At 53.2% G+C, this 16,394-nt stretch overlaps 1 protein-coding gene across 10 annotated transcripts in view; it reads right to left on the reverse strand.

Annotated features, from left to right (window-relative positions):
• Positions 1-739: 739 nt before the first annotated feature.
• LOC116953247 (G-protein-signaling modulator 2-like) overlaps positions 740-16,394 on the reverse strand; it is a 47,579-nt gene continuing 31,924 nt past the window's right edge. For all 10 annotated transcript variants that reach the window (XM_076074776.1, XM_076074773.1, XM_076074779.1 and 7 more), the window contains 6 exons: positions 13,804-13,942; positions 12,031-12,110; positions 10,850-11,071; positions 5,841-6,006; positions 3,724-4,052; positions 740-3,298 (listed from right to left, as the gene is read on the reverse strand). In XM_076074776.1, coding sequence (XP_075930891.1) covers positions 3,143-3,298; positions 3,724-4,052; positions 5,841-6,006; positions 10,850-11,071; positions 12,031-12,110; positions 13,804-13,942 — 1,092 coding nt within the window. In that variant the 3' untranslated portion in view covers positions 740-3,142. The remainder of the gene's footprint in view (positions 3,299-3,723; positions 4,053-5,840; positions 6,007-10,849; positions 11,072-12,030; positions 12,111-13,803; positions 13,943-16,394) is intronic.

Below are 16,394 nucleotides of genomic sequence, written 5' to 3' on the forward strand. Positions count from 1 at the left end.
ATACATCTCAACGTTCATCCTACAAAGTCCCATCACAATGGAGAAGTACAAAGAGACAAAGCATTTGTTTTGCCCGCATTGAAACGGCTGTATGCCGCATGAACCTGAAAACTCAATTTCCCTGTTCAAGAATACGGGGTAAACCGTATGGGTTGACAGCGATGGTATAGCAGTGTAGTGTATAGTGCAGTGTAGTGTATAGTAGTGTAGTGTACAGTGCAGTGTATAGTAGTGTAGTGTATAACATACCTGTCAAACTCTTATCAGTGCCCTACCTTATTACAGACCAATTCAGACCTCTGATTGGTCACCCCGTGCCCTTATAAATCTTAACGCTCATCCTAGAAAGCCCCTATTGAAACGGCTGTACGCCGTATGGACCTGGAAAATAAATTTCCCTGTACAATACGGGGTAAACCGTATGGGTTGACAGGAATTGGAACGACATAGTGGGGGGGGGCTTCAGATTTTCACTCCCACCGCGGACGTTCCGGGTCGTTCCGAGCCTCATTTCCACCCTGCTGATCCGCGTGAAGTATGGTCAAACAACCCCCACCACCCGTGGCTTGACACAGCGTGGGGGAGGCGGCCTTCCCAACCCCGGCCCCCATCCAGCAGTAGATTGACAACGGGTAATGATTCGTGATTGACAGAGCAGGAGATTTATCAGAGTATTGTTTGTTTGCATGTTCACCACAAGTACTGTGTGGTTAATGCAGACTTGAATCCTTGCAAAAGATTTATATTTGGTGTTTGAACATCTTAACACCTGTTTTATTACCAGAAAGTGTAAAACCTATTATTTTTTTGTATCATGCAGGAGTCGTGTTTTTTTGTTAACGTTTTTGTTTTCTTTAATGCAAAACATCTGAAATGTCAAAACAGAAATGCTTTTTTTAGTCACCTAACGGTACCGTGAAGGCGGCAGAACGAGAACACCGCGGCAGTATTTTTTTTTCGAAAGTAACGTGCGTGGAGAAAAACAAAAAAAACATTCACGTGAATTCCGGCCAAACTAGAATCCTACAAACGAAACAGACCCGATTCTGTACAGGAAATACAGAAACGCGAAGCGGTTCTGACATTTTAAAAATGCTATTTACACGGCTAAATACTTCAGTCTACAAGTTACGGTAAAGTTCACAGCAGGGGAATCGTACATACGGGCAGAAATGAGAAACTACGACGACTAAAATGTCTGTCATGTCGTTTGAAATGAATAAAAAAAACTTAAGAAATACACGTCCGTACAAAAATAACGGTGCGGTCATCAAATACGCAGCACCTGTGGTGAGAGATTCTTATTCAGTAGTGCATCGTGGGTCAATCAAGGCCCAAACAGTCCACAATTACCATTAAAAGTGACCCTCCCCCCCCATCCTTTCACATCAATTTGTTTAGCATTTTTTTTTCTCTTAAGAAATTCTGAAATAAAATAAAAACTCGCTCAGCTTTGTCGTACACCGAGCGGAACTGAAACTATATGCAAACGCGCCAAGCCGATCTAGAATAATTATCGTTCAAAAAGTCATCGTGCTCGGAGCGGCTGCCACCAAAGACAAAGATCCCCTCGCCTATAGCCTTAACAGACTGTTGGGGCAAGTGCGGTTGGCGAGCACCTGCCGAGGCCGGCACGGCACACGAAGGGGTGGGTGGCCAACACCACGCCTGGCCGCCTTTGTCTCCCCATTGGCGATGTTGACACAGCTCACCAGGTCCTCATTTGAGGCTGAGTCGACCTAGGGGAGATCCATGACCAGTTTAATGGTCACTGGTGTTCGCCGTGAACGGTAATAGAACTCGGGTCGCCGGGTTTGTAGCACAGCGCGTTAACCGCTACACCACCTCTCCCCACCACCACCACCGCACCTCCTCCTCCTTGCTCTCTCCCCTCTGCCAGGTCCCACAGCTGCTGCAGAGATATCCTCCAAGATCCGCCTGGGCAATATTGCCCACGACCTGATCTTAGGTCTTCCCCTTGGGTCACCGCACTCGTGGAGACCACAGCAATGCCCGTCCCTCTCTGTAACTGGCCCCAACCCCATCCTGCACAGGTCCCCACCAAGCGTACATTGGTTTGCCTACTCCACATTGCAGTTCTGAAGTTTTACAAAACAACCAATGAGGGTGTTTCGTTGGACGGAAAATCTACACCGAAAATTGGCAAAATCGGCATTCAACAATATGCCAATTTTTGTTGAATGCTTAAGAGGTGGATTTCAGTATGCAGCATCGCTCAAACGTGCCAGTCAAGAGGGACTGAACGCTCACAAGTGCAGCAGGAGCAGCATCCGCGTTGTTCGGGGCCATTTCTGGGACTGGCATGAATCGTCGCACGTCAGTAACACGCACGCATCTCCCCCCTCATTGAGCTCGGCACAGGAATTCACTTTGCGGAGGGAATGACTGTCATGGTCCAGCGTTGATGTGCGGCTTCTCCAATTCACCTCTCCGGCCACCTAACCAGCTTCAAGCGCATCGACTCAGCGGACAGACACGCTGCTCACTCACAAGAACCTACACCTCTCTCTTTAAGAGGTTAATGGTGAGGTGAAAAAACACGTGCTAAAAATGTGTTAGTTTAAAAAGAACATTTTAACCATGAACGACAGCTATCGATTGACAGGTCACGTAGGTGGGGTAGAGTACGGCTACTCCCAACTGTTCCAAAATGTCTGGCCGTTGTGTGGAAGAGCAGGCAAAATCCCCTCGAGTGGTGATCTTCACAGATCCCTCATAGCGGAGGCCCCTCCGCCAGCAGTGGCGAGAGCAACAAATTGCAGGGCTGCACCTCTCCCGATTACCTGTCAACGAAGATTAGATGACCGAAAATATTACTTTAAAAAACGCCGCGTGGCAACTTCACACCTAATTGCGGGGGGCTGACCGCACGAGGCGGTAGAATCTGGGAAGGCGTTTTAAGCGTCAGGGCGTGGGGTCCTCCGTGCGCGCACCGCGGCGCGCTCCGTGTGCGAGTTAAAAACAAATCGGCGACGCTCGTAGAACAACGCGCTTTCCGTCGCACAAGGGACTTTCCAGATGATCAAGAGTAAAGAAGTGCAGTGGGCGGCAGCACCGACGTTCTGAAAATCGCGCGCGTTTCCTTTTTTTTGCACGGCGCCCCGTCGTGCCGTGGCCCCCGCTACTCGCGGAGGTCTGGCGGCGGCGCCACCCTCTGCTCGTCGAGCCGTCGCGCCTGCACCCTCTGGATGAGGCTGATGAAGTCCTCGTCCGGGACCGTGGGGCCGCGCGGCATCGGTGCCGGCGCCACGCACCGCTGGTCGTCCATGCGCGAGCTCTGCGGGGCGGCAAGAGAGAGCCGGGGTCCCGGCCGATCAGCCGCGTCGCGCCGACGGAACGACGGCACGCGGCGAGCGGGAGCGCGCTCGCCGCTCGCTCCGGAGGTTCACGGCTCGAGACCCCCCTGCGGCTGCCCTGGTTAATGCTGCCGGGTGAATTGATGTAAAAAAAAAAAAATCCCGTGGCATTAATCGATAAAAAGTAGGCCATCGTGTGCCGGCATCGTGGTCCAAATTTGGAAGATTACCCACAGATTACTCAATGAGGAAACGGCAACATCGCCCGTGAAACTACCACAGTCGGTGAAACACAGCAGCACCTTCCTTAACGATGACCTCGCGGCTACGCGAACGGCGCGCACGGCAAATGCACAAATAATTTGAATCGCGCGCGGCCGCACGACCACGGCGCCAACAGCCCCACCTGGCAGCGCACGAGCATGTCGAAGAAGTCCTCGTCCTCGTGCTCGTGAGAGCTGGCGGCGGCGGCGGCGGCCAGAGCCCCGGCCCTGGCGGCGGCCGCGGCCGCGGCGGCGGCGCCGTCCATGCCGCGCGGGGCGACAGGAGCGGCGGCGGCGGCGGCGGCGGCCGCGGCGAGGCGCCCCGAGACGGCGCCGCTGTTGTTGGGCGTGAGGCGCAGGCCCGGCAGGTCGGACACGCTGGCGCGCTGGTCGTCGATGCGGCGGCTCTGGGAGCACGCGAGGAGGTCGAGGAACTCCTCCGTCTGCGGCGACGCGACGAGGGCGCGCGCGCCTGTCGCGTGACGGCGGCGGTGGTGGCGGTGGTGGCGGTAGCGGTAGATGGCACCGCGGCAGACGGAGGGAAGGATGGGCGTACAGACAGATCCCTCGATTGTTACCCAGGTAACGATCCACAATAACTATAAACTATGCGATCACACAGGGTGACCTATTAATAGTTTATGCAATACTGGACGCTGCCGTGGAGTGATGGCTTTCACACTGGGCTTGCAATCCAGAGGTTGCCGGTTCGATTCCATTTACTGGCGCGGTAGCTGAAACAACGGTGCAAGTTTCTTAAATCCCCACCGCCTCTGTCCACCCAGCAATGTAAATGGGTGGATCACAGGCTGAAGGTCGTGTGTGGTGGGGTAAACCATGGGTACTCCCTCCTCCTCTTCCAAGGTGTCTGGCGGAGTAGTAGGCCAAATATCTGATGTGGGGTTCGGTCGAGCTCCTTCGAGAGGAGGCTCTTGCACCAGCAGTGGTGCGAGCATTTAGGCAACACATGGCCCACACTCACCGGCTCACCCATCAACACAAGCCCACACTCACCAATTAACACAACTCAGACTCACCCATCAACACAAGCCCACACTCACCAATTAACACAACTCAGACTCACCGGCTCACCCATCAACACAAGCCCACACTCACCAATTAACACAACTCAGACTCACCGGCTCACCCATCAACACAAGCCCACACTCACCAATTAACACAACTCAGACTCACCCATCAACAGAAGCCCACACTCGCCAATTAACACAACTCAGACTCACCGGCTCACCCATCAACACAAGCCCACACTCACCAATTAACACAACTCAGACTCACCCATCAACACAAGCCCACACTCACCAATTAACACAACTCAGACTCACCGGCTCACCCATCAACACAAGCCCACACTCGCCAATAAACACAACTCACTCACCGGCTCACCCATCAACACAAGCCCACACTCGCCAATAAACACAACTCACTCACCGGCTCACCCATCAACACAAGCCCACACTCGCCAATAAACACAACTCAGACTCACCGGCTCACCCATCAACACAAGCCCACACTCACCAATTAACACAACTCAGACTCACCGGCTCACCCATCAACACAAGCCCACACTCACCAATAAACACAACTCACTCACCGGCTCACCCATCAACACAAGCCCACACTCGCCAATAAACACAACTCACTCACCAGCTCACCCATCAACACAAGCCCACACTCGCCAATAAACACAACTCAGACTCACCCATCAACACAAGCCCACACTCGCCAATTAACACAACTCACTCACCGGCTCACCCATCAACACAAGCCCACACTCGCCAATAAACACAACTCACTCACCGGCTCACCCATCAACACAAGCCCACACTCACCAATTAACACAACTCAGACTCACCGGCTCACCCATCAACACAAGCACACACTCACCAGCTCACCAATCAACACACAGCACACACTCACCAGCTCACCGATCAACACACAGCACACCCTTACCAGCTCACCGATCAACACACAGCACACTCACCAGCTCACCGATCAACACACAGCACACACTCACCAGCTCACCAATCAACACAGCTCACAATCACCAGCTTACCGATCAACACACAGCACACACTCACCAGCTCACCGATCAACACGCAGCTCACAATCACCAGCTCACCGATCAACACACAGCACACACCAGCTCACCGATCAACACACAGCGCACACTCACCAGCTCACCGATCAACACACAGCGCACACTCACCGGCTCACCGATCAACACACAGCGCACACTCACCGGCTCGCCGGTCGGCCTGTGGTGGTGTGGAGGGCCCGCGAGCCCCGGCTCCCTCGCCGCCGTTGTGGTCGGGCCCCAGCGAACAGCGCTGGTCATCCATGCGGTTTCCCTGGAAGCGGCTGAGCAGGTCGAAGAACCCGTCGTCGTCCACGAGGTCAGGGTCCACCTGGGGGCGGGCGAGCAGGCGCGGTCGCTCCCTCACTCGCTCGCGAGCTCGAGTACTCATCCACTCTCTCCTTCGATCGCTCACTCGCTTGCTCACGTGCTCGCTCACGTGCTCACCCACTCGCTTCACTCCTCACTCACTCAAGATTCCTTCCCACTCACACACTCGCTCCTTCGCTCGAGTACTCACGTGTTCTCTCGTTCGATCGCTCACTCGCTTGCTCACGTGCTCACCCACTCACTCAGATTTTTGCACACTCACGCACGCTCGCTCGCTCACTCACACGCTCGCACGCTCGCTCACTCACACATTCGTGCGCTCGCTTGACACGCTCATGCGTTCCTGCCTTTCGCACGCACGCACACACCCAAAATGCCCTCCCCAACCCCGGTGGAAGCGCGCTTACCCGCGGAATAAATCCACCGTGTCCTCGCTGAGTTCACGCCTGCAAGGCCGGATTAGCCACGGCTGCGTTAACAACCCAAGAAGATCGTTATAAAAATCACATTCCTTTGTCAATCCACTGCTGGATGAAGGAGACTTCCCCATGCCGTGTAGGTCATGGCAATTGTCTGCCCAACCTTCATCGCGCCGGGCGGAGCGGCTTGGTGAAGACAGGACCTAGGATTGGTTCAGATGCCATTCATCACCGATGTTAACGGTGGCAGAAAATCTAACTCGAGTTGTTAGGTTCAGAGCGCAGTGTGCTAACCACTGTGCCAATGCTCAGCCCCAAACATTCTAATGCATGCGCACATATCGAGTTGCAAACATTTTAAATCCTTAAATACCACTTACCTTTCAAGTGGGCGGGACAGCAATAAGAGCACCCCTGACGAACTATTTATAATTAAAATCTTGCGATGCTCGTTATCGCGTTGACCCAATTAACACTGAACAATCTGAATTTGAGGCAGCACCAGCAAGCGATTGGCTACTGAACCATTAGCAACGTGGAACGTGTCGTTACAAGAGTGCAAGCGTCCTCACAAACAACTTAACAAAGAGGTCGACCTCTGCTTCACCGAGCGATCGAGATCTCTCGCAGACGAGCGCATGCAAGGTTCATCCCGACCGCCGCACCCCACGGGACACGAGGCACACGTTCGTACGACGCTCCTCGCCGCCGCTGCTACTGCCGTCGCTTTCAACCGCTTCCCTCTCTCGTTTGCGATCGCCCTCCGCCGCGCTTTACGTGACAACCCCCCCCCGGCTCCCACCCGGCACTGCTCCGCTCTGCTCTCCGCTACAAAGGGATCCCGGCGACGACGCCAAGCGAGCGTCTTCTCGCGGTACGGGTCGTGCGGCGCCGCCAATCGGCAACGGTCCGATTCGAGGGCGGATAAAAGAATGTCTAAAAAAAAAAAAAATTGAGCTCTTTCAAGTAGCACCTGAAAGCAAAGCCGCGCCTCGGCGCACGAGAAGTGCCCTTTCCTCAAGGCAACGGCTCCGCTCTAAATCCACGACATCACTCGCCGGACAGCCCCTGCGTATCTTTGCGCACGGCGGCTTTGGCGCAGCCCGGTATAAACGGTGCGGCGATGTATTTTTATATATATTTGTTTTTTTAACTAGGGAAATATGCTACGTGATAATTAGTCCCCCGAAATGTGAGTGTTGTTATGATAATGCGTCAAAGTCTTTGTCACCTCCAGTGTTATCGTAGAGGTTGTACCATTTTAGCGCTCCCGCTTAGGAGTGGGGGGGGGGGGGCAAGTGCATAAATAGATGCAGAATTTAATTCACCGGTTTATACCGAACCGCTCCCTGCTGGCGCGGTAACCGTAACTTATCATTTGCTCACAATGCATAATTAGAATTAGACGAGCGCCGATTCCAAGCGGCGTGCGGAATTGCGCGGTTAAAACTGTGGATTGGCGGTCATTGAACCGGGTATAAGGAATTGGCATAATCCAATTAGCATATCATTAACAAAACAGTCAACACCAAGTCAGACGTGTGGCCCGCGAGCCCCCAGGCCTCCTTACACAGATTGCGATTGCTGTTAATTTCATGTGAGCTCCAATTAGAGGTGATTTAAACGTGGCAGGGGGGCCAGGCCTGCAGTACAGCAGGGTGTGAGAAGGCTCCTAACAGTGACACCGTACCTGGTACAGCTGCCCCCCCCCCTAACTCTAATATCAAGGCATTACCCCCCCCACAACCTGGAACTCATTCCCTTCCCGCAGCCATCCGTGAGCCAACTCCTTACGTATGGCGCTTTGAGATGCGGTCGCGTTTAAACGTCATACATATCCACATTGTAACGCGCATTGATTCACACAGCGACCTATAGACTTACTAAGAGACCCGTATAGACCCATAGATGCTCTGAGTGCATGCACCTGAACAATTATATGCGTGCACTGCGAATGTCAGAATGAATATGCATTTAAAATAGAGTAGCCAGTAAGTGGCAAACAGCTTTGTTGTTTTTGTCTTTCTGGTGAATCAGGTGACTCTTGCAAGTGAGACTCCATCCCGGTCTTTGGAGTTCTCACCCATTTACACAAAATAAATTAACGTGAAGTTACGCAGCGACACTCGCTCCACACGAGCGAGCACTGTTGGGAAGCAGCAGAGCAATGATCAGTTGCAAGAGTCCCACCTGTCTACGGGACATCTGTGAAAAACATATTTTAAAGATAATCGAATTCCTCCAGGAAATGTTCTTCTTCTAGTACAGCAAGTAGGCTGCTGACCCATCAGAACGGCCTTTCATCTGCAAATCGAATGCATTCACTTATAAACAGCTTTATTGCTTTATTATTTAGGGCTACTTGCCGAGTTTAATTAAACTTTATATATATTAAAAACGAAAATTGTTGGCAGGTAGCCTTCAACATACCCTGCGGCCAGAATTGCATTTGCACCCTGGTGAGGTCGCACATTTATCTTTGGCATCCCGGTGCAATCAATATGCGGTGCAAATTTGGCTAATCAGAGCACGGATTCAACCGCCCGAGCGCCCGATATGATGCGGGGAAATTATCGCTCGTGACACCCTAAGGATCGCCTGCGGGTCACACGGCCCCGCCTGACTTCCAAACACGCCGCGCCCACTCTACCGGCGGCAGGATGATGGTGGTGGTGGTGCAGTCATGACGCTCGCGCCTCAAAGCGATAGGAGGCCTGGGTTTTGAGTCCCGGCATGGGTGCCTGTTCTGTGTGGAGTCTTGAGGTGGTTATCTCCCCCTGTTCAGCGTGGCTTTCCACCGGCTTCTCCGGTTTTCACCCACTGCTAAAATTAACGTACGTTGTAAATCGGTGTTGGCCAAAAAATATAAACATCCCGACGCTTAAAATGACCTGCAAATCACCCAATTGGGATCATACACGGCATGATTGCTCCCTTCTGCGAACAATTGGTGGGACCCCCCTGAAAAATATCTGCGAGGCTCAGTGAGGCCTTCCTGGGTAAACAAGTGTAATAATACTAAAAAGTAAGGACAGCTCAGGGCCACATTCATAGACCGAGTTGTGATTAGACCAGGTTCTCTTGGGATTGCACGCAGCAGCCAACAATCACCGCCCCCTACAGACAGCACACACATGCCCACTCGCAGGCCAGGTGCCGAGTAACCTTGTGCCGCACAGGGACGGCTGCCACTGGGGGGTGCGCTTTCAAATGTGTTGAGATTAGACCTGCAATGTAAGCCACGGATTGGATATAAAGCACGCTGCTGCAGTAGAGGGTGCTGTATATATATGAACAACAAAAATTATTGTCATCAGCGAGTTGATGGTGTAAGCCCCGTCACCAATGACTGCACAAAAAAATCCATCATGTTAAATGTGGTTCTACATTTAATTTGGCTATATTCCAACTCCGAGAATTAAATATACGTAGAGTGGGTGGGGAAGTGCTGCTCTCTACCGTGTGTTGAGCAGAGGTCACGTGAAGACGGGATCTCAGAGGTGGCTCTGTGATGCCCGATCGCGGATATCACGGTGCCGATAGAGCAATCGGGTAAAATCGGTGAAACAATGGAAAAAAGAATACAGTCAAAAGTGGAGCTCGGATGCCCTCCAACGCCTGTTTTTGTTGTATGCACTGCACAAGGGGCGTGTGCGATGGTTCTTATTGCAATTAGCAGGCTCCCATAGTTTATATGGAATTCCCTTGCCAACAACATCTGGTGAATCCTGTTGAGGTTCACAAGGCAAAAACCGGTCCGGAGTTTGCGCGCGTAAACCTGGGTAATAATGTTGGTCTGCAGAGCCCATCGGGTCACTGATGGACCACAACTTATTTTGATTTGCGCGTGGCGCCGCAGAAAGGATTCTTTCAGCGAGTCATCTGTTGAACGCCAAGTCATTAGGGAAGCGTCATGCGCAACACGTTCCATAATTCTTAATGGAATTCATTATGCCAGCAGCACGATTGGGATAAAAAAAATGTTTTGTGAAAATACAAAAAAGAGACCTGCTTCTGCACTATTGCTGTGTGTGATCCCAAATGAGTAATTTGTGACGTCATTTTTCACAGTTGGCAAATTTGGACTGTGTCGCCGGCAGACAATGGTCCCCGCTGTTTTCGAAATGGCATCACGGGGATCTTTAACGCCCACTGCGAAGCTGACGGATGTGTATTATTGTATAGTTAACACGCCCGTAGTATTAACCAGGGTGGCCTGCCGGGACCGAACTGCGAACCTCTGCAAAGAATGGCAAATGTGTTGCTGCTGGGCCGCGTCACCGAGCCACAACAACTCCACGGTTCTGCGGTGAGCCCTCCTGTCGTGAGCCCTCCGTGGTGACCCCTATGCGGTGAGCCCTCTGCGGCGAGCTCTCTGTGTGGAGCACTATGCGGTGAGCCGTCTGCCGGCCGGGCACCACTCACCCTGGTGGACACCTGCAGCGCGACGTCACGCGAATCCACCGACGTCGTTCGCTGCTCCATCTCCACGCCATCGCGCTGCTTCTTGCCGCGCAGCCGCGACGGCAAAAGGGACTTCCCAGAGGGCCTGGACGTCGCCGGCAACGCCGACGTGGAGACGGAATTCTGCTGCGCCGAAACCACCGCTCCACCCATGGCCAGGGAGCCCATGTCGCCATTCAGAGGCTGCGGTCGCGAGAGAGGAGTTGAGTTATTGCATTCATTCTCCGGGGCACGCGCCTGCAATTCGGCAGGCGAATTCGCGAAGCTCCCTCCTCCCCACCCGTGGGCCTCCAAGTCGCCATCTCCTGGCTGGCCAGGGTATGATGGTAGTACAGCAAGTGGGTTAATTTCCATCTTGTACGGAAGATTGAGTGTTATCCCCCCCTCCCGTCACACCCGTGGGTTTTCTCCGGACACTCCAGTTTTCTCCCACGTGTATAAACAACTCATCAATGGAGTTGGTGAAACATCCCGACATAGGACCACAGAGCTTGGGCAATATTTGGCACAAGTTTCTTGCTTACTTCCCGCTTCTTGGTGATTTCCCGCGCCTCTGAAATTTTCTATCTCTCCCTGTCAGTGAATGCGTGAATTCTAAATGATTATTAATTCGCCAAACACCTGGAATTTCATGGCTTAAAAAAAATGTTCTGGTTAATCTTCCATCCAAATCACAAATTGAGAGTTAGCTGTCGATTCTGCTGTACGGTAACGTCGCTTGCAATTGTATTTGACATATACCCATGTCTGTAACATATTAGTACCAGAGCCACCCTAAATCTGCTCCATGTTTTCGTAATTTATTGTCAGAGATTTCAAGCTTGAATTGGAAATGGCGTAAAGTAAGACTTGGGCTCCAAACAACGTTCCCAGCAGACTCCTAATCGGTGACCCCGTTTTGCTCCACGTTCCAGGAGCTCCTCTAAGAGCTGCGTTGAACTCAAATGCCCTGGGAGAGCATAGAACTGCTCAGTTAATTTCCTGCAGAAGCTCTCGGCACGTGGATTGAAACATCAGACATCGCGCTGAACAACACGTGGTGAAAACCGAACACACGTCGGAGAGAATTACATTTTCTTGATATCGTTTCGGGGATAATTGGCGACTCTAAAAATTATACCGTTCGCGTCGCCGCCCCGTACCTTGCCGACCTTTCCCGGGGTCAAGTGCATGAGCTCCATGTTCTCCATACTCAATCGCCTCCTCGGCCTCGTCTTTTCGCCTGCCAAAACAAGCGTCGTGACGTTCACCTCTCAGTCGCCCGGAGCGTCGCTCTTACGATCCTCGGGCGCGTGTTAGTGGTCAAGGCTCGAAATCTGGCTCGGCCTCTTAACGCTCGGGCTCAGCTCAGGCTTGAGCGGCTCGGCCGCTTCCAAAGACGCGCGAGTGAGCGGCTCGGCCGTGGCTTGGCTCAGGCTCAGCTCCCCGGAAATCCTCAGCGTGGCTGGGACTGTGTTTATGGAGTTGGCTTAAGTGATGTGTGGCTTTGAACCAAGGCTCACTTCAGCCAGGTCCAAGCCTGAACCGAGCTGTGACTAAGAATACGGACGGGGCTTCATCTCCCTCGCATGGACACACTTGTATATCCGGTCAGGGATCATTTGAACACACACACACAATGTTACACGTGCAGCCCATCTGCCAATCCACTGCTAGGTGATGGCCTCCCCACGCCCATGCGGGATGTCCATTTCCCAGGGACTGTCATCGACGTCAAGAATAATTTCTTCAAAATGCGCATCGCCGTGCTTGGGAAATAAAAATTGGAAGGAATTCCCAAGTGGAGCAATGCGAGGGAAGAAGCAGAAAGACAAGTGAGGTGACCTGTAGTGTGGCGAGTGGGTGGGTAAGTTTATGAGTGAGTGGGTGAGTGAGTGGGTCAGTAGGCGAGTGAGTGAGTGTGTTGTTGAACACAGTGCGGTGGTGGTTGAACACAGTGTGGTGGTGGTGGTTGAACACAGTGGTGGTGGTGGTGGTGGTTGAACACAGTGGTGGTGGTTGAACACAGTGTGGTGGTGGTGGTGGTTGAACACAGTGGTGGTGGTTGAACAGTGTGGTGGTGGTTGAACACAGTGTGGTGGTGGTGGTTGAACACAGTGTGGTGGTGGTGGTTGAACACAGTGTGGTGGTGGTGGTTGAACACAGTGTGGTGGTGGTGGTTGAACACAGTGGTGGTGGTTGAACACAGTGTGGTGGTGGTGGTTGAACACAGTGTGGTGGTGGTTGAACACAGTGTGGTGGTGGTGGTTGAACACAGTGTGGTGGTGGTGGTGGTTGAACACAGTGTGGTGGTGGTGGTTGAACACAGTGTGGTGGTGGTGGTTGAACACAGTGTGGTGGTGGTGGTTGAACACAGTGTGGTGGTGGTGGTGGTTGAACACAGTGGTGGTGGTTGAACAGTGTGGTGGTGGTGGTGGTTGAACACAGTGGTGGTGGTTGAACAGTGTGGTGGTGGTTGAACACAGTGTGGTGGTGGTGGTTGAACACAGTGTGGTGGTGGTGGTGGTGGTGGTTGAACACAGTGTGGTGGTGGTGGTTGAACACAGTGTGGTGGTGGTGGTTGAACACAGTGTGGTGGTGGTGGTTGAACACAGTGTGGTGGTGGTGGTGGTGGTGGTTGAACACAGTGTGGTGGTGGTGGTTGAACACAGTGTGGTGGTGGTGGTTGAACACAGTGTGGTGGTGGTGGTTGAACACAGTGTGGTGGTGGTTGTTGAACACAGTGTGGTGGTGGTGGTGATTGAACAGTGTGGTGGTGGTGCTGGTTGAACAGTGTGGATGAGAGACTGAGCCCTCAACACAGCCGGAAAAATCAGCGAGTGAGATTCACGGGTACAAGAACCTGAGGTTGTCGTAGCGATATGAGAGTGACAGGGAGGCCCGCGTGTATACACAAGGCAAACTACGCCGCTCACCTTCAGAGTCCGACGCGGAGTCGTGGTCATCATCGGGCGACGCTCGCTCCACCTGCTCGGACGCCTGCGCCATGCCGAGCGTCGACTGCAGGTCAGCGAGGTTGAGTCGCGCCGTCAGCTCGCCGTTACAGTCGCCCACCTGCCCGCCACACGCAGCGCCGGCGCCAGGGACGCTCATCACTCCGCGTGGCGGGCAATGGTCGGCTCATCACCTCGCCGGCCGGCGCCGTCGTGATCTCGGCAGCGACGTTGACAAGTTTAAGGACGCCCAGAGGTCACGTCGTTCGCCGGCCGTCCGCTGGCACGAAGGGTTGAGCCACGCTGCCAGAGTTCCGAATGGATTTATAGTCTCGTGGTCAGGATCGAGACGTCATCGTGGCCACAGCCGGTGATGCCATCGCCCCTCATCGCCAAGCGCTTTCTACCCTTCTGCCAGAACCGGCAGCTGCTGCACAGGTGACACACAGCGACCTCCAAGATCTGATCCAACCTAACCGTATCCCACCATCTGGCCTGAGGTCTTCCCCTCGATTTCCAGGATAACTTAGGTGAAAACTAATCACAAGAAATGTGATTTCAACGAAAATCAAAAGAACCCAGCTTTACCAGATTGGGGGTTCGTCTGCCCAGCATTGGTGTGGCACCGCGGCATGGCGAGTCACGGTTCGCGTTCGCCGGCGCTCATCGCTGAACAACATGAGCGGCAGCAGACAGACTCGCCACTTTCCGTTCCAGAGTAAATCCGGCGTCTGTCCAGTGCCACGGCTGTGGCTGGTGTGACTTTGTGCATTTGTGCGTGTCCGTTTTGTATGCGTGCGTCTGTGCATTCGTACATTGTGCGTGCGTCTGTGCGTGCACGTGGTGTGCGTTTCTGTGCGTTTGTGCGTGCGCGTGGGTCCGTGTGTCCGTGTATTTGAAATCACGAGCCGGTTCACAGCCCGGGGCACTTTGTCCGTTCCAATTAAGAGCAGGACATTATTGAATTTGTGCAGCTCTGCATGAGCAAGTTGTGAGCAAAGCCATGTCTGGATCGCTGGAGGCACTGTCATCTGCACTGCTGCTTCACCATCACCACCGTCAGCTATTTTCTATTCACCGCTGGATGAGAGGCCTCCCCACGCCGCACTGGTCATGGTTGGTTATTTGAGCATACTTTACCACTCGGTGAATGCAGCAAGCTTCAGACACGGTACAACAATGTATCGCGCTGCACTGTCCACCTACGTGGCCCGCAGCCTATAACAACCTGTCGTACATATTCATCGCCCTTCCAACCATTATCCAGACTCAAATCCTGCTTAGCTTTCGAGATCGGACGCAATCGGGTACATTCTGGACTATTTGGTCACAGCCTCATAAACTTACTACATCGCCTTAAATGCCAAAACTGTGAGTATCACTCCGGCTCCTATATGCAATGCTCCCGCATACTCGGGCACAGGCTACACGACACTTCCAACGTACAGGACAAGCAGGTGCTTCCCGAAATTCGTGAAACAGAATCCAGCCGTGCTGCGCTAGCTGCTGAGAAGCACGACGATCGTGAGGTTTACACAGGCTAACGCTGAGCCTTGCGGCCACAGGGGCAACATTTTCCCCATTCGGCAACAAAATGACAACAATCATAATCGTGTGCAGCACGCGAGCTTGTTTACCGCGAGCGTTATCGACCGACGCCATGCAGCACACACGCACGCACACACACCGTACATTCTGAGAATGCAAGGCTCTTTGATGCGTCAAGAACACGGCAACAACGTCGCAATTAGCCATACTTTGAATGTTTCAGAGTGACGCGTGTGGGGTTTTTTTTTTTAAATATCCGTGGCAGGGTTGGGGAACACACCGTCCCCTCTTCACGTGTCATCCCAGAAACGCGGCGCGCGGACGTTGCCAATCTCCCTCCCCGTTACCCAAGCTACCCCTCCCCCACCCCCCCTTCCAGCTGCACCTCACACCACTCTGCCACTCCCGGGGGGGGGGATGTGGGGGGGGATATTCTCTCCACGCAGTCCCGACGACCGATACGCGCGTCGCCCCCCGCAGTGCACGGGGCGAGCCGTCGCAGCTGACCGCTGAGCCGCGAGCGCGATTCATCTCTTTGGCGGCTTGACAGATCGCCATTTCTTCCCACTACGCCCGGCCTCAACTTCGGTGTCAATAAGTGATTAGCCCGGCCGGGTGGAAGCGATGAGAGTTTAGTCTGCTTGTTAGCGTGCGTTTATCTCGTCTAGCGGTAGTGTAAAGGTTGGCACGCTGGACTACGAACCAGGCGACCCAAGTTCGATTCCTGCTCATGGTCACCAACACCAGAGATGATTATCTGAACTGGTCCTGGGCCGCCCTTAGATCGACTCAGCCTCTAAAGAGTACCTGGTGCGGTGTGTAAACATCACCACTCAGGACGTTTTCAAAGTCAGGTGCGATGTTGCTATGTGCAATCCCAAATTAGTAAATGGCTGTTTAATTGTTATGCAATGGTATGTGGTTTTGGCCGATAAGTTAGGGTTTTTTTAGCTATGGAAGGAAACCAGAAAACCCAGAGATCAGGAGGGAGAACATACACACTCCGCGCAGAAGCATGTCCGAGT

This window comes from Petromyzon marinus, chromosome 50 (assembly GCF_048934315.1).
Source record: "Petromyzon marinus isolate PM22_M1 ecotype Great Lakes invasive population chromosome 50, UKy_Petmar_22M1.pri1.0, whole genome shotgun sequence".
Taxonomy (NCBI): domain Eukaryota; kingdom Metazoa; phylum Chordata; class Hyperoartia; order Petromyzontiformes; family Petromyzontidae; genus Petromyzon; species Petromyzon marinus.